This window comes from Cladophialophora carrionii (assembly GCF_000365165.1).
Source record: "Cladophialophora carrionii CBS 160.54 unplaced genomic scaffold supercont1.3, whole genome shotgun sequence".
Taxonomy (NCBI): Eukaryota; Fungi; Ascomycota; class Eurotiomycetes; order Chaetothyriales; family Herpotrichiellaceae; genus Cladophialophora; species Cladophialophora carrionii.
Genome location: NW_008481828.1, coordinates 418,091 through 435,299, shown reverse-complemented (window position 1 = coordinate 435,299; position 17,209 = coordinate 418,091). Strand labels below are relative to the sequence as shown.

General features: G+C 54.5%; 7 protein-coding genes across 7 annotated transcripts; 3 read left to right on the top strand and 4 right to left on the bottom strand.

Annotated features, from left to right (window-relative positions):
* Positions 1 to 455: 455 nt before the first annotated feature.
* On the top strand, positions 456 to 3,101 carry G647_03545 (uncharacterized protein; the record flags this gene model as incomplete). The annotated part of the gene is made up of 2 exons (XM_008727890.1): positions 456 to 2,848; positions 2,900 to 3,101. The coding sequence occupies 2 exons, from the start codon at positions 456 to 458 to the stop codon at positions 3,099 to 3,101; spliced, it is 2,595 nt and encodes an 864-aa protein (XP_008726112.1).
* A 452-nt stretch (positions 3,102 to 3,553) lies between these two features.
* Positions 3,554 to 3,959, bottom strand: G647_03544 (uncharacterized protein; the record flags this gene model as incomplete). The annotated part of the gene is made up of 3 exons (XM_008727889.1): positions 3,554 to 3,694; positions 3,770 to 3,837; positions 3,911 to 3,959. The coding sequence occupies 3 exons, from the start codon at positions 3,957 to 3,959 to the stop codon at positions 3,554 to 3,556; spliced, it is 258 nt and encodes an 85-aa protein (XP_008726111.1).
* A 270-nt stretch (positions 3,960 to 4,229) lies between these two features.
* G647_03543 (pre-mRNA-processing protein 45) lies at positions 4,230 to 6,095 on the top strand (the record flags this gene model as incomplete). The annotated part of the gene is made up of 2 exons (XM_008727888.1): positions 4,230 to 4,367; positions 4,440 to 6,095. 2 exons carry the CDS (start codon positions 4,230 to 4,232, stop codon positions 6,093 to 6,095), a joined length of 1,794 nt encoding a protein of 597 aa, XP_008726110.1.
* Positions 6,096 to 9,280: 3,185 nt separating this feature from the next.
* Positions 9,281 to 9,942, bottom strand: G647_03542 (uncharacterized protein; the record flags this gene model as incomplete). Its single annotated transcript, XM_008727887.1, has 2 exons — positions 9,281 to 9,712; positions 9,781 to 9,942. The coding sequence occupies 2 exons, from the start codon at positions 9,940 to 9,942 to the stop codon at positions 9,281 to 9,283; spliced, it is 594 nt and encodes a 197-aa protein (XP_008726109.1).
* A 1,264-nt stretch (positions 9,943 to 11,206) lies between these two features.
* Positions 11,207 to 11,932, bottom strand: G647_03541 (uncharacterized protein; the record flags this gene model as incomplete). Its single annotated transcript, XM_008727886.1, has 1 exon — positions 11,207 to 11,932. One exon carries the CDS (start codon positions 11,930 to 11,932, stop codon positions 11,207 to 11,209), a length of 726 nt encoding a protein of 241 aa, XP_008726108.1.
* Positions 11,933 to 14,889: 2,957 nt separating this feature from the next.
* Positions 14,890 to 15,759, top strand: G647_03540 (uncharacterized protein; the record flags this gene model as incomplete). Its single annotated transcript, XM_008727885.1, has 1 exon — positions 14,890 to 15,759. One exon carries the CDS (start codon positions 14,890 to 14,892, stop codon positions 15,757 to 15,759), a length of 870 nt encoding a protein of 289 aa, XP_008726107.1.
* Positions 15,760 to 15,977: 218 nt separating this feature from the next.
* On the bottom strand, positions 15,978 to 16,808 carry G647_03539 (Fe-S protein assembly co-chaperone HscB; the record flags this gene model as incomplete). Its single annotated transcript, XM_008727884.1, has 1 exon — positions 15,978 to 16,808. The coding sequence occupies one exon, from the start codon at positions 16,806 to 16,808 to the stop codon at positions 15,978 to 15,980; it is 831 nt and encodes a 276-aa protein (XP_008726106.1).
* Positions 16,809 to 17,209: the final 401 nt, after the last annotated feature.

Genomic DNA, 17,209 nt, shown 5'->3' with positions numbered 1-17,209 from the left:
TGTTTGACTGCCTCTGCCTATGGGAGGTGAATTGATGAGTCTCACGAGGAATGTGTCATGTTACAGAACTGGTGGAGGTCGACAAGTGGTCTTGAATATCTCGAGCGAAGGGGTCTGGCTAGAGTACATGCGCAAGCGTGGAGCCAATGGCGCAAAAGTAGAGTTGCTGTAACAAAGCAGAAATGGCTCCGAGTAGAGTGCACGGACAAAACCTGGCAATGATCAATCCCGTTCTTCGTCACTGACGGGTTGGGCGTTGAACGGCAGCGACGTGGGAGATGTGGGAGACGAGGACGAGTGGAGTACATAATCTTAGTACTCGTACTTCATTGCGGAGGATCTGTGACGACTTCAACATCGCGTCTCACATCTGAAGAACCGAGTCTCGGCAGCGTGTCGTCGACTCCCTCGACCTGCCAATATGGACACATGACCATCAGCATCTGACGAGAGAGATGGACTCGTCATTGTACTACAGCTCGTCGCAGCGATCCGGGTCACCCACACAGACCCGCACCATCTTTCCCAAAGGCCCCGTCTTCAACCTCGAAGATTTCTCCAGCAAGGATTTCATAGCCAAAGACTTTATCGAATCCCTCACCGAAAGCGCGCAATCCACCGCTCGACGCTCGCAGGGCCCGCCCACAAACGCTCCTTTTGACCCGAAACCCCTCATCCGCGCGTTTGAACAAGCCTCGCGGCGTCTCGACGAGCTCTCGGGGGAACTCGAGCAGCGGGAAAATGAACTATCCGCGGCAGTGAGGCGAGCAGAGGCATCGCACGCCAGCAACACTGAGACGCTGGGTCGCAAACTCAACTCCACCATTGAGAGTTTTCAAAAGCTGGACACATCGCTGAAGAGCGACCGCGGCGAGAAATGGGGTGGTAATGTCGCCGTAGAGACGGGCCGGAGGATAGAAGAACTCGACCGCCAGAGGAGAAAAGCTCTCGACGCGCACTTCTTGATTGAGTGTTGGGATGAAGTGAGCAATCGCGGCGAGGTCACCCTACTCGAGAACCTGCGACGGTCAGGCACCGGCGAAGGCAAGATCCGCTCCGCTAACATCGCTCGCCAACTCCTCCGCATAAGCCAACGTCTCGATCCCAAATCCCATGGGGGACAGACCAATGGCGTCGCGGGCAGCACGAATCACGCCGGCGTCACCGGCACGCAGCAGCGAAACTTCAACACCCGCGAAGTCATCGAGAAATTCATCGAGACACTCGAGAATGACATGCTCAAACTGTTCGACGACTTCTACCGTCGCCAGAACTTTGAGGAGATGAAGAACTGTGCCATCGTGCTGCAGGACTTCAATGGCGGAGCCAGTGTCCAAGCCGCGTTTGTGAACCAACATCAGTTTTTCATTGATCGAAGTAATCTGGTGACCGAGGAGATTGGGGGCGATCAGGAGACGTGGATTCGGCTGTCGGACCCGGACGCGGAGGTGCCAGGTGTTGAACCGGGATTGCAGAGCTTGATTGACGAGGTCAAAGTCGTGGTGCAGGAGGAGTCGGCCATTATCAAACGAGCATTCCCCTACCCGGAACAAGTCCTGGGAAAGTTCGTGCAGAGGGTGTTTCAACAATCGATCCAACAAAGGCTGGAACTCGTGCTCGAGAAAGCAGAGTCAGAATCCACGCTCGCATATCTACGCTCCTTGCAGGCCGCAAGAAGTTACATCTCCCTCTTGGTCGACGACCTCAAAGCACATGGTCTGACGGAACATCCCGACTCGGTCACCTCCCAGACATCTCAGCTCCTTGACCAACAACTCGACGAGCTTTTCACGCCCTATTTCGGCGGTTCCGCATACATCGACAAGGAAAAGCACAACCTGCAGGAACTGTACAAGTCGTTACTCTTCAAATTCGAACTCTTCCACAATCGTCGCCAAAAGGAACCCAAGACGTATCTCGCGGCCATCCGTAACCGCGGCCAGGAGCTACTTGCGAGTGCGAGAGAGGCCACCGACGCGTACGTGAAGTCCTTGGACCTGGAGAAAATGTCACCTACACAGAAGCGCATCCTGTTGAGTGTCGCCGGCCTTAAGAATGCCGACGACAAGTCCTCCTCGACCGACGTGGTAGAAATCGACGAGGAGGACGGGAGACTACACGTGCAGTTCGCGAAGAGGATGATGAAATGGTTGGCCGAGGGTGTGAGGCGCGGGTTAGAGTTGGGAGGAGGAAATGAGACGCCCAAGGATGTTGCCGCACTCCTGAGCCTGATCCTGAAGAATCTGCTCGAAAACTATGTCGAGGTGTCGCTCGACGCGTCCGCAGAGTCGGCGAGCAGCTTTGAGTCCGCGAGGAGGGAGCCAGACCTGTCGTATCTGGCCAACCTCAGAACGGCCGTCCACATCACACACCTCGTGCAAAGCTGCATCAATACGCTCCTGATCCCGCTCGCCAACTCGAGCCTCACGGCCCGTCGCGAAATGGAGAAAACCACCCGCACGGCCATTACACGCATCGAAGACCAGATCAACAACATCGAGCAATCGACCATCGACGCGGTCCTAAACTGGACGTCGCGACTGCTGACGAATCAGAACCGTGCAGACTTCCGACCCAGGGCCGACACCGAAGCCACTTCGCTCGAACAGCCGCAGACGAGCACGTGCGGCGACGTGTGCAGGTTTTTGAGCACCTTCCACGACACGGCCACGCAGAGCCTCGACGGCGCGAATCTGAGCGTCTTGCTCACGGAATGTGCCGTCGGGGTGCGGTCGCAGCTTCTGGCCCATTTCACAAAGTACCAAGTCAACCGTATCGGCGGGGTGATGCTGGCGAGGGACATGAGTCGCTACGTCCAGCTCCTGCGGAGTTGGGAGTTGGATTCCACGTCCGAGGACGGTACTGTTGCGCTTGATGCAGCAGGAGAGGGTGGCGCAAGCGGTTCCGGGAAGGCATTCAAAGCGAGTCTGGAGGTGCTGTCCGAATTGGCGAGTGTGTTTGTGTTGCATCCCGATGCCTTGAAGGAACGGTTACGCGGGCCGGTGTTGGGGAATCTGGGCAAGGAGAATCTACGGCCTTATCTGCTGAGGCGGGATGATTATATGGAGGTAGGAATGCAGAGCTTACTCGCCAGTCTATGAATGAGATGAGTTGGAGAGAAAGAGAGAGAGAGAGAGAGAGAGAGCTGCCTTCTCCGTCCTGTTCAACGAGGTGCTTCCACCGCCCACGACTTCACACAGATGGACTACGCGGACACGTCTTTGAAAGGAGGAGAGTTCTATACCACCACTTTACGTACCTGATACATCAAGCCGCAAATAATGATACCCCTCAGTCCTCGCGTTTCCAGCCGATGTGTATATGCTATGCTGCCGTGCTCCAACTGTGTTGCGGCCACCCGTTCCTGGAATCGCCGTTTTGCGCCGCGCAATACAACGCCACCCATGCATGTACAAGTCTCCCGACCTTCATCTGCGCGGTTGACCTATGCCTGTACAAGTCTCGCAACCTTCATCTGCGCGGTTGACCCATGCCTGTACAAGTCTCCCGACCTTCATCTGGTGTTTGACCGTCCACCGACGTTTGATGCAATTCAGATCTTGAATCCATACCCGGCCATACAGTCCTTATACTGCGAGACCAGGCTCTTGCAATCTTCTTGCGGGTCATCCGATCGGGAGAAGAGCATACACTCGTCGCGCCGGGATTTCTCGTCCTTGCAGACACAGCAGGGCTATTTGCGACGGGTCAGGGTCAGAATCATTGTGCCAGCCTGGAGAAGAGCTTTCTGTCTGGGCCGTCGGCGTACCTTTACTTTCTCCGTCTTCTCGGGTTTCAGGTCTGCGGCGAGGTTGTTCGGCGTCAACGGCTGGGTGACTTGAGAACACGCATAGATATTAGCTCTCCTTTTCTCTCCCCGCGTGATGGGATTGGAGCCGGGAGCACGTACTGGCAGCAGGCTGCGCCGGCGTAGGCGCCGAAGAACTGAACCAACCCATCTTGAAGCTGTCGCTAATTAAACACAGGCTCGACAGATCAGGATGAGAAATCAGTTGGAGATTGAGGAAGAAATATGGAGTTGGAGGCGGTTGCGTCAATGTCACTGCGATGCGATGCGATGCCGCATACTTCACCGTACATGCGACGTCGAATTTGCTTTGTCGTCAAACCATCCCACTTGTCTCTCTCTCTGCCTTGCTCTGTCTGGCAAATTCCATCTGCCCACCTGTCTCGCGGCTTGTCTGACTGTTCAACTCACACCTCCCACCATGGCGACAGGACTGTTCGCGTCCCTGCCAAAGCCAAAATACACCGGCGAACATGAAGAAGTTCCACTCCACGCCCAACCGAAGGGACCCCGAATTGTTGGACCCGGCGTCGTTGATGAATCTCAGATCGTCTTGAAGGTGCGTGACACTGACACTCGGCTCGTCCCATGCCTCTGTGCCTACTTACTAACATCTGTTGTCTTCTTGCAGCGCGCTGGACCCCCTGCCTACGGCCAAAGATCGGGATGGCGACCTCGATCAGCAGAAGACTACGGCGACGGCGGTGCGTTCCCCGAAATCCCCGTCGCACAGTACCCTCTCGACATGGGCCGGAAAGGGACATCGTCAACCTCCAACGCTCTGGCAATCCAGGTCGACGCCGAGGGCAAGGTGAAATACGACGCCATAGCACGACAGGGGCACAGCGAGAGTCGAATCATCCATTCCAGTTTCAAGGATTTGATTCCATTACGGCAGCGCGCTGATGCCGGAGACATCAACCTCGACCGTCCCACCCAAGAAGAAGCACAAGCGACGGCCGAACGCACGAAGCAGGCTCTCGAGAAACTCGTCTCAGGCGCGGTGGCAGCGCAACGGCCGAAAAACGTAAAGGGCGTCACCAGAGAAGAACCCACTTACGTGCGCTACACCCCCGCCAACCAGATGGGTGACACGTCCAAGAAGAACGACCGCATCTTTAAGATCGTCAAGAGACAGGAAGATCCCATGGAACCTCCGAAGTTCAAGCATAAGAAGATCCCTCGGGGTCCCCCTTCGCCCCCGCCGCCCGTGATGCATTCCCCGCCCCGCAAGTTGACGGCGGAAGACCAAGAAGCCTGGAAGATCCCGCCGCCCATCAGCAACTGGAAGAATCCCAAGGGCTACACCGTCCCGCTGGACAAGAGACTAGCAGCAGACGGGAGAGGTCTGCAAGACGTGACGATTAATGACAAATTCGCCCAATTCGCAGAGGCGCTCTTCACCGCGGACCGCCACGCGAGAGAGGAAGTCCGGCTGCGGGCTCAAATGCAGCAGAAACTAGCCGAGAAGGAGAAACTGGCCAAGGAGGATCATCTGCGCGAGATGGCGCGAAAGGCAAGGGAGGAAAGGCAACGGAACAACGAATCCGGACCTTCACGCCGGTCGAGGACGAGATCGAGATCGAGATCGAGATCATATTCCGATTCCTCTGACGGGGGGCGCTCTCGGAGCGGTTCCGAAGACGAATCCGCGCGAGAACGAGAACGCGCCCGCCGGGAGCGCCGTGCCGAAAACGAGCGCCAACTCCGCCAGTCGCGCATGGGCACGGAAAAACGCATGCAAATGCTAGCGCGCGAACAGAACCGCGACATCTCGGAGAAGGTCGCCCTGGGATTGGCGAAACCGACGCAGAACAAGGAGACCATGTACGATTCCCGGCTGTTCAACCAGACCAGCGGGTTCGACAGCGGGTTCAACGAGGATCAAGCGTACGACAAGCCGCTCTTTGCGGCGCATGATGCGATCAATTCGATTTATAGACCGACCGCCGGTGGGGCCGACGAGGAGGAATACGGCGACGACGCCGCGGCCGGGGAGATGGGCAAGATCAGCAAGAGTAATCGATTTGAAGTGTTGGGTCGTGCAAAGGAGGGCTTTAAAGGCGCGGATGTGGCGGAACGGGAAGCCGGGCCCGTCCAGTTCGAGAAAGACAAGGACGATCCTTTTGGGATTGATAGCCTGATTGGCGAGGAGAGGGATCGAGCGAGAGGGAGCGACAAAGATTCCGGCAAAGGGAAGAAAAGATATGGACTCGACACGGGCGAGGATAGGGATCGGGAAGAAAGAGACGAGAGGAGGAAGAGGGCCAGGGTGGATGATGATTAGGGGGCGCCTTCAGTAGGAGTGGAAGCAATCCGATCTTGACTGGCACGACAAGTTGATCAGGATTCGTGCTGGGCAAAACACCTCCCGTAACTGACTGTAGGTTACAATCCTATCCTACAGTACCACTCGTATAATCGTACTGCATGGGCGTAAGCGTGAGCGTGGCGTGCGTGGGCATGAGCGTGCACGCACTCGGAAAATCAAACAATATACTCAGTACTTCTACGGATTGTTTGTATAGTACAGCACAGTGTAGTACGTGAGTTCACGACACTGGAAGGAACCTCGGAAGGTACCTTACCTAGGCACCTTGGACGGGAGATCAACAACAGGGATTGATTGGCTTCGAGTTCCATTTCATTTGGTGGACTATTTCATTTGGTGGACTATTTCATTTGGTGGACTATTTCATTTGGTGGACTATTTCATTTCGTGGACTATTTCATTTCGTGGACTATTTCATTTGGTGGACAACCTCTCGATCCTCTCTCGATCCGAGTCGCTCGCCGTCCAGCAATGGCGGAAAACAGGCAGTCGTCCGATCACCAGGTGCTTAAAGGAGGGGAGAGGGATGCAAGGGGATGCAAAATTGAAGGATGGAGCGAGACATTCGGACCTGCGGACCCTTTGCTTATTTTACTGTAGGTCTTGGGCTCTTGGGCACGATTTCCACGGTTCTACGTTCTGAGGATTGATGGGTCCATTTTCTTGCGCTGAGTATGGTTCGTACTGTATTGTACTGTATGCATGTACAGTCGTCCAATAGTCAGGTATATATCCATGTCTCATGGGTAACGGGGCCCCGTAAAAAGGACTTTTTAGACCGGGTCGGTCGGTCGGTCTTTCTTTCAGACGGCTAGCCGGGCCATGCATAAAGTATACATGTAGACTTGAGAATATACTGTATACTCTTCGCGGGCACATTATTGGTATCGCTATCGCTATTGCCTTCGCCGTAGCCACCATATCGCCATCGCCATGACTCCCACCATTGGCGTTGTTCGCTCGGTCGATCAGTCTGGATGATGGGAACTTTCTTTCTGGGGTCGAACAAAGAACATCGTTATGGTGGCGTATCTTGAGAAACGGCGATCTGTCTCCGTCCGACATGTGCCAGTCGCATTTTTGGGTACTCCGTTGGGGGACCCAATCTGCTACTCCTACTGGTGGACTCGTCCTGGCGTTGGCTCACTCCGAGATTTCCGTGTTATACTGGGTCCGAGCAAGGATGTGCAGCGCAGTCCCATTCATGGCTGACCGCTTCGTCATCACTTCCCTTCGACAATCGCATCCAGAGAAGTCGCTTTTCTGTTCGTGATGTGGATCGTTGGGAATCGTATCGCGACCTCCTGCCCAAGAAAGTGAGCTGTAGCCTGTTGATCGTCGGACCTCCCATTTCCATATGCCGGGGTAGTGGCATTGCATCCCAAACCGTCCGGCCTCTGACATGTGCGTGTGTCTCGTGCATAATCCTTACAGATCACTATCCACACGTGGCGTGATAGAGACGAGGATTGTCCGGGAACCATCATCGGTGATTTGAAAACAACAACCTGCGCAGGGCAACAGGACCCCCCGAGCCGATTTAGTTCCCTCCTATGGGTATAAAATGGCCTTGAGGATGCGATCGTGGTACGTCAGACTGCGGTCTGAGAAACTCATGGTCCAAATCCGATATGCTCAACTGTGTATGTTAGTCAGGAGTTTCGGGAACAGGTGCGGCGGCAGGAAGTTGGCAGGCATTGAACGAAGTCTTTGCCATGCTAGGCAAGGGCCAGATCGGCATTTCCAGAAAAAACGCTCTACCGCGTGAGTGGTCAACGGGGGCCCATACGCTCCAAGGTGAAAAGAAGGGCGGCCAAGTGAATGGGGATCCCGGCCGACGAAACCCGAGCAATGGTTGTGCGCTGGCTGAGGCTGGCTTTTGTCAAGGTCCTGGAGACATCGACGGCGATTTCTTGGAGGTCAGATGCTCCTTCCACCAAGCGCAGTTCACCTGGTCTTCCATGGCGGCGAAATCCTCTTCTGCCAGGTCCTCCTTCTCCATGTTCATGTCGGGACTGATGTCACTTAGAAGCCATGCTCGGACGGCGGTCGTGAGCTGTCTTCGACCATCCCCGTCCAACAAGGCAAAAATCTTGAGGACATTGATCCCGTAAGTGCACATGTCGACTTCCTTGAGGACCATTTCCTCCTTGCCGAAACATTCGGTGTAGTATTGTTCCCGGACCCGGTCAACGACGCCCATAATAGCACTGGCGGTCAAGCTTCTCTCCGAGCTGCCATCCAGAACAGATTTGAGTCGTTGCAAGAACATGATCTTGTCGGCGAGATTCTGCTTCCCGAAACTCGCAAGCGTCATGTTCAATCCGTAGAACAACGCAAACAGTCCTGCTTGGAGCGAATACTTGATTTGCGGATCGCACGTGGTGTTCATTGTCTGGGCGGTATATGTAGAGAATAATGTCGACCTTTTGATTTTGACATAGCGACCCAGAAGAGACTCCCGTGAAGCAGCTTTGGAGGCATACAGCCCTGAGCCCAATTGATCGTGGTCATTGTCGTTATTCTGCGTTAGATACGTCCTCGTCGCATGGCGGATCAGTTCTGCCCGGTTCTGCTTTGCGAGGGTTTGAAGGCGCCGCAGATCGAGAAAAATCATGGTCTTCACGGTGTCGAATTCGCTGGCCGATTTGATTTGAATAGGTGCGTTCACGTAGACTCGCTTTAGGCCCGCCAGGGACAGAGCCGTCTTGTCAAGGTTGGACGCGAAATAGTTCAGGATTTCCGGCTGTTGCAGAAAGGAATCTAGAGCTCGAAGATGTTGGGTGCAGGCGTCCGCGTGGAATACATAGCATTCGGCGGATATCGCATACCTCAAAGTGGTGATGGCGTCTTCGAGGTCGAAATTGGGATTGTTCAGCAGAGATCTTAATATCCCGTAACCGTGCGCTCGACGTTTCAGAATAGATTGATCGATCGTGACAGACCTCGACACCTCAGGCACGTATTTGTTCATCTGCTGTTCGGCAATTACCAAGATCCAGTGCAGCGCAGAGGGGGACCTCTGTATTGTACGAGCAGCGTCTGCTCTATACGGGCAATACAGGGCTTCTCTGTGAAACCCGAACATCTGGGTTGGCAGTTCTGTGAGGTCTTTAGGGTGCGGACATTAGCCAGCGAGATCACAAGACGGCGGAGAGAAGAGACCCACAGTAATTGAGAAGATACCTCTCATAGTGATCAAAGGTATTCCCCAGCTGGAACGTCGACCCCAAGGAGCCTATGCGAGGGACATGACCGAACGAGATGGCTTCCTCGGAATTCCTCCTGGCGAGTGCTTTGCCATAGCTTTCGTCTTCGTCATTGGACACTGGAACGGCAGCGGGCGCGCTGTTATATCGAGTCAACTGATTAGCCTCGAGTCCGTTCGACCCATGTGACCCGGTGCTGGGGCGACGCTCTGGCAATCCCACTTGGATTACATTCGGGTCTTTGATGTCTTCAGCGACGAGTTGCACCGGATACGGGGTGACGCTTTTGGGACTGTCGCTGGACGATCGGGAATCATCAGTCCGCGGGCTTTCCAACACAAAGTCGACCTGCAGGGGAGAAGACTGTGACATATGTCAGTACAAAGCCACCCAAGCAGAAATCGGACAGCTTGGGTAGTATCGTCACTCACCGTTCTGCTGACAGTGGTCGAGTTGTTGTTCTTGTTGTTTTTACGGCGGTTGTGGGAGAATCGAGCGACATGGGAATTTATCCTCGACAGCCTCTTCTTGCCCGGCACGCCAATCTCGCTCTGCCCCGTCTCCGTCACAAAGTGGATTACTCCAGCTGGCATGTTCTCGGTGTGCTTAAGTCGTGACCATGGCGGACCTAGGAATGAGGCTGGATATCAGATCCCAGACGCGAACGAGGGTCGTACGGCACAGAAAGAGACAAGCCCACAGAGCGCATGACGAGTGAAATCTGGCGCCCAGCGATAACGAGGGCACGAGGGAGGGGTCAAGCTTCCAGAGCCACTTACCACCATTACCCGTTTAGGATCGCGCCAAGTGATGGAATAACCAGGAATCGTGGCTAACTTAGTAATCCGATTCGGTCGCCCGGAGGGGCGAATGGATTGTGTAGGCACGGCCCTCCGGCGCTGCATATAAAGATGGTGTATGGACGCTTCCGAGGCGTGGGATCAAGCAAGAGCGAAGCCTTGCGGTATTTTGAGGGAATACGGGCGTGATAGACTCGAATTTGAGAGAGCGAAGATGCGAGACAAAGGCGGCGAGACTCCGGGGGGCTTAGGCGAGCTTTGTGGCCGCACAGAGTCAGACCTTCGCAGTGGCCATGCACAGGACGCGGGCCGCGCTGTCTGTCAAGAGCGTCCGTCTGCCGTCGGGAGATATCGCGGAGGCGGCGCTGGCCGAGGAGAGTCGATGGTGCTGGTGTGTCGTGTCTCGAGTCTCGAGTCCTCGATGGAGCCTTCGCTCAGCTCCAGGAATTCCCTCAAAGTCGAGATACGGAGCCGCCACCCACAGTACTGTGACAGCAAGCCCCCAATTTTGGCGTGACCTTAAACGTATCTTCTGGATAAGAAGCATGCCCGGAAGGGGAGCTGAGATTAGCAAAAGGACGAAGGATTCCGAAGCGCATGATGAAGTCGAAGTCGCCAAGGCGTGGGGACCTTCGAGACCCTCGCTACCCTCTCGACCATGGCAATCCCCCTCGCTACCCTTAGCCGTCCTCACAGCCCTCACAGCGACTCGGCGAAGGCTCCGAGTCGCCACTTAAGTGGAGGGTTGACGGGGTATCATGCCCACTTCGCCCACCCCCGGGGGCGGGCACAGTCAGCTAGCAGCAAGAGGGACCCGTCTTCGTTATCGTTCCAACATTATCTCGCGAAGCAGAACACACAGATAGCAGGGATGTGGAGAATTGCCTCGCGGCAGCTATCTCTAGCTCTTACCCAGTACTGATGCCCCTTATCTCCCTGCACACCCGACTCTAACCATGTGGACAGGCACGACAGACTAGCCTTGCATGTCCTTGGGCCTCTGCAGTGACCTTCTAGAACCCGCGTCTCCGTCTCCGTCCCCGTCTCCGCCCCCGACTCAATAATTATCCAGCCCTGCACTGCGCGCAAACGCCCGGACGTACCGCATATGCCTGCGCAACCTGACGACGAATTCATCCACCGGCTCATTGTGGCCCAAGACAGGCGGGATCATGCTGGTGTGGTATTCTCCACGGTGCGCTCTGTCCACATGATTCTCCCCTGCGACCTGTAAGCCGGGTTGTGCACGAAGTGGTTGTCGCCGCACAGTTAGACGGGCGTGTTCCTCCTCCACACCGACTGGTGTGCGCTGCGCGGGGATTTGCGGCGGAGGGCCACAAATATAGGCCACACCACGGCGGATGTGGACGACGCCGCCGATGGTGAATGGTGCCGCGCCACCATCCAGTCGGAACAGCGGGATCCTCGCTGTGTCGGTGCGGTAGGTTGGCCGGATAACAGGTGTTGGAGGTGGAGGCGGAGCTGAGTGTGGCGCCCCATATATTCGGATCAAGTCGACGATGCGGCCGATCGCCGGCACCAGACGCGCTTCGATGTCCCCAAAGTATAGGTCGTCATCACATGCCATCACTGGAGTGCGACGGTAGGGCTGCCGTCCCTCGGTGGTTGGTATGGGTGGAGAGACTGGACGCTCCGGGGCCGTCATGGGCCCATCGTCCCCGATAAGGGTGCACGTTTCCCAGTCATCCTCAACTAGCGTCGCTGCTTCTGAAATGGGGGACGCTGCGTCGGTGTACTCTTCTTCGATAGGGGAGAGAGGCATGGTGTCTCTGAAGCACGACATTTCAAACCGAGTCGACGATGAGTATTGTGCAGAGCGGCACCTGGGAGATGATCTACTCTGGCTGGTTGATGTTATGCTCATTGTCTTGGGAGGAACTCCAGGTCTATAACAAGTGCGCAGCAGACGAGATCTATATACCTTTCCAGTAGTGTTGTAGGTCCTCAACCACGTAGAATTTTGATGTCCTCATTTGCACGGTATGATGAGAGACCAAACTCACTGTCTGGTTGCGTAGCCTGTAGTATTGTCCGGATAGTACCGGCCACATGGTCAACAGGTCCTCAGATCCATCCTGCTCCCCAAGCAGCGCGTCGCATAATGTCTCGTGCTAAATGGCCTCCCACTGGCTGGCTGGTGTGCAGCGAAAGCAGAAGAGCAAATTCCCCGGTCTGAAAATGGCATGTTTCCAGTCGACCCGGTAGAAAGCAAAGTAGGCAGCAAAGCCCGTCCGCGAGGCTGTACTGTGAATCCAGCAAGGCTGTCACGTCCGGCAGAAAAACAAAAGCAGGCATATAAATCAAACGACCACAAAGTCGGTCACAATTGCAGAACACGCCAACAAGTGTCTCGAGGTTATGAGCCCGAACACTTCCTGAGGTTCACCTTGGGAATAGACTTGGGGTCTGATGACTTAGTCTTAGTGCATATGCAGTGTCAGGTAAGGGGGGAGAGATGCTAGAACTTGGTGCACCAGGTTCGAACTTCGATTCCCCCGAGTCCTGAAACTCGACAAAACCTACCATACTTAACGACTGTTCCTATGTCGGCCTAGAAGGGGACGGGTTTACTCCAACATGCGAGATGTTAGGTGGCTTGAGTCGTGTGCTCGCCGGTGACTTTTTTTCCTTCCTTTTGGTAGCCGTGTGTGCGAAGTGAATATGCGCCGTCTTGTTGAGGCGTATCCCTGGACTCCTCTTGGAACCTTCACGACGCTGAGATCCGGTCTCTAGCGTGGCTCTTGTGTTCGAACACAACTCAGTTGCATTGCGCCAAAGAGGGACAGACTGGCCGCCACTCAAGCTCTGCATCCTCCTCCGAACTTTCTGAAGTAGTTGGAACTTTTTCATTCCATTCTCGTGGTTGCACAACATCGAATGCCCGGGCGCATGCCTGAGTTTTAACGTAAGTCATCTCGTGGATCCCCAATCCCATGCCCTCGCCACAGGTTCAAGCTGGGGTCAGGTCGTCAAGCCGTTGTGCTCTGCATCGTGACTCGGAGAGATACCAGATGCATCGTCCGAACCCTAGCTCAAGCTGTCAAGGTCCTTTGACTGTTCCGCACATTTTCAAGTGCAGGTTCTCAAGTCTTAGCCATCGCCGATTTTTCTGGAGGCTTGTCGGGAGTGTATTCTTCGTCTGGCCGGGAGTGTTCCATGGGATGCGTCTCAGTATCAGAAGCACAAGCCAGCAGGTGGATTCCCGGACGGTTTGTCGAGTCATTGTGCTCGTCGGCTCGTTTTCTGGGACACTCAAGAAAGGAATGAGCTTCATCTCTTGCCATGCTTCGAACTCGTGCAGCCCCAGCTGGAGGCAACAGCTGGACTGTTGCAGGTACGTTACAGAGAGGTTGTTGCGTCTAACATCATCTGCATTTGCAGGAGGTAGGAGTTAGGTGCAAGTCGTCCGACTACAGGATACTAATCGTGGCTGTCTATACTGTATCGGCGGTGCGACATGTGTTCCAGCAAGAGTCAACAAGACTTGGTGCAACAGCTGCGACACTTGACTGGCAGCTACTGTTCGGAGACAGCAATACAAAGCTGCTATGGGGAAGGAAGAGGTACTGTATGTGCGCAACGGAGTGACGTTTGGGCACAGGAGCGACATTCCGTTGGGCCAAGCTTGAAAAAAGCGAAGAGATTCGCTCATGGTCGTTGTGTGTCACCACAGCGTCAAACGGTGGAGCTCACAGCCATTTTCGCTGTTACGGGAATGAGGCAAGTGTCAGCACATCACATTTCTATCTTCATCGCCGGCTACACCCAAGAAACAATTATATTGTACCGATGGCCTCGTTCCTTCTGCCTCGATGGCTACCAAACCTTAAGATAACGCTATGTGTTCGCGCTCACCCCCCGTTCGTAGCTGCAAAGCCCGTACCCCGTCCTTTGGCAAGCTCTGTCAGTTCGGAATCACAGGAGGGCCAGGCAGCGGATATATTGGCCTCGGCCGCGGCTTGGGTTGGTCGCGGTCATTGCTCAGAGGTGGGTCAGCCTGTATAGAACGTCAGCCGTTGAGGTTTCCACCAGTCCGACGCGGACGTACCCGGACGGCCTCTCTCATGGGCACAGTCTCTGCTTTGTCCGATGGCATACTGGGCGTTTCAGTAGATCAACGGCTGAGATGTGGGAGGACAAATTTCTTGAGAAGTATGACCCTTGCTGGCAGAGGTGGGAAGGTCTTTATAGTCAAACCGGGACGCAGGTGTCACAAGCACGCCTGACTTCTACCATACTGTGCGACCCAGCGGCGTCATGCTCCCTCGATGCTCGTCTGTGTACTTGTGCTCACTTTGACGCAGCCCTGCTGGTATACCATCGATGCGCCTTTATCAGCGATGTGGTTGACCCCTTGCAAAACCGAAGGTAGTTACGGCCCTGTCTCTAGCACTTCCTTCTCGGCGAAAATTATGGCGACTTCTTGTCATCGAGCAGCTGGACGCGCTTGCCAGTAAGTACTCAAGACACCCTGATGCATGAAGCACGTTCGTCTCTCATCTCTTTCACTGTCTGCATCCCGCAAGTCCTACACTTGGACTTCCTAACCACTCACCTTTTTGGATTTTGGCTACCAGCACACTCGTTTGGCGACGAAGCACACGGGAGAGGCCCTCCTCATGGTATTCCCATTGTTCATGTCCAAACCATCAAGTCGATACCGTTTGGACAGAGTACTGGAGATATAGCTCAGCAACTTTGTTGATCTACTGCACCACAATGTCTTTCATGCTTGACCCACGGGGAGACCTACCCCCACCAACCATTCAACACAGCTCGTACTATTACAATCAAACCCATACGAGGGGTACGTCTTTCGGACTCTTGAACAAGAAGCCGAAGAAGAAGCAGTGCTATGACTGGATCTTCTCTACGGCATCCAACGTCCACGTCGCAGTCGACCGTACTGCATTCAAAACCTACGCTGCTTTCAAATCCTACGTCCTTACTGTGTCCGACCAACGCCAAGTCCCAGTCCGAGGTATTGGAACAGTCGAATTGAAACTGAGAAGAGAGCCGGGCAGTCGAGACAATCACACGATCATCTTAGAAAGGGTCTTGCACGTTCCGGACTGGATCTGCAATGTTTTCTCCGACGTCTACTTCCTGCCGGCCTCCAATTACGAGCACACGTGGATTGAGTCTGGTGTCAATTTCTTTGTGCGAGACAAGGAGATATTGAAGCCTTGGGGTTACACCGACAACTTTTGTGGCCTTGATCGGTTGGTACTGTCCAAAAACCATCAAGGACGTAACCCGATGCTGGAAGATCCCGACCGAGAAGTGTTTTCAGTCAGTCTGACTTGGCCGCAGAGCCAGAAAGATAAATGGGACAAACGCGTTGCTGAAGAATTAAAGCTGGAAGCCGAACGTCTGGAGAAGACTTCGAAGAAGACACATGCCGAGGAAGAGACCAGAGTCCTCAAAAGACAAGCCAAGAGCGCTTTGGTCGAGGGCACCAAATGGAGGTTGGTCCCGGATGTCTCAAACAGCGAACGGGGAAAGTATGAGAGCAAGTCCGGTGAGACCAGCGGCGCTCCGAAGATTCTTCCGCGGGTCTCCAGCTTGTTCGATCCAATCAAAGGTTGATGCGGTGGTTGTTGTGGTCCCTGGTCTCGAACAGAGCAACGTCGCATGGAGTTTCTTGTTCGTCAGCGTAGTGTTTTAGTCTATTGAAACATATGTCATCGGTGGTCTCAGTATCATGGGTAGCACTGAGCAGTGCCCTGCACAGATTGAAGAAGTGGCATCTTAAGAAGCTCACATAATATATGGAAATTCGAATTCCTCCTCCTTAACAAGGTCGATCAGTGGACGAGCCTGACCTCTTTTCCCGGTTCCCACTCCTTCAACGCCCCCTGCAAACTTCGCCAATAATTCAACCTCACGCACTCCTTCTTTGCTTCGTCGACATCTTCGTTTTCGAATGCCTTACCCAGTATTTCCTCTGTATCCCGGATCCTGGCCGCATTTTCCTCCATCAACTTCTCCATGTCTTCGTAACTCGTCGCCTCTTCGAGAGCTTCCTGCGCCTCCATCACCTCGAGTAACGTCTCATGATCAGTCAGGCCAGAGTGGATATTATTGTCCTCAGTCGTCACGTCCACACCATACTTTTCCAACAATAAATAGCGCGCACGCAGGAGGGGGTCCGAGAGTGTCTTATACGCCGTATTCAGCAGGCTCGACAGAGCCAGAGACTTCTGATGTGAAGCCGTCCCGGCGGGGAATTTGTCGGGATGGTAGCGCGACTGGAGCGAGAGGAATTCTCTGCGCAGAAGTGATGTCGGAATGGAAAAGGACGAGGCAGGCGGAGGCCCGTTCGGCAGGGTCTGCGGAAACAGTGTGTAGTAGTTTGTTATGTCCGGGGGTGGCGTGTCTTCTGCTGGGGTAGACGAGGCGTGTCCCTCGGATTGCGGTGATGAAGGCTGAGGGTGCGCTTCCTGAGCACTGACTCGTGATGTGCTGAATGGTCGTCGAGAATGATGGGAGTTGGTCACCAGCTGCATCGGCGGATATCGCAGCTGATGCGGTCGTGGTCGCGTCTGTGCTCCTGTGCTTGTGGTGATGGGCGATTCGAGCGCGCACAGCCGCCGGAGAAGGCGGAGTGTCTGCGGTGAAGGAATTATTCTGGACATCGTGTCGATGTGTTGATAAGGCGAGTGTGCGAGCACAGGCAGAGAGATTCGAGCAAGGGACTACTCGTATGGATTGAGGTTGAACTGGTCGACTACTCTGAACGAGGTGAGGAAGATACATGTATGTTTTGAAATTAAGACTTGAATCGCAGAAGAATCTCGGATAGAATTCCACTACGTCATAGTCCGGCATCGGATCAATGGGGCTCCTTACCGTTAGCGACCCACTCCGGTTTATGGAGAAAACATCCTCCGTACTCGAATAAATACCTAGGAAAAGCTACCTGAAACTCTGAACCCACAATGCTTGCGTGAAAATGGCTACATTCGAGTACAAACTATCTTGTCCGCCTCTGAGGCGCTAGGCATAGCCTACGAGGTACCCTTTCAAAGCATCCCGG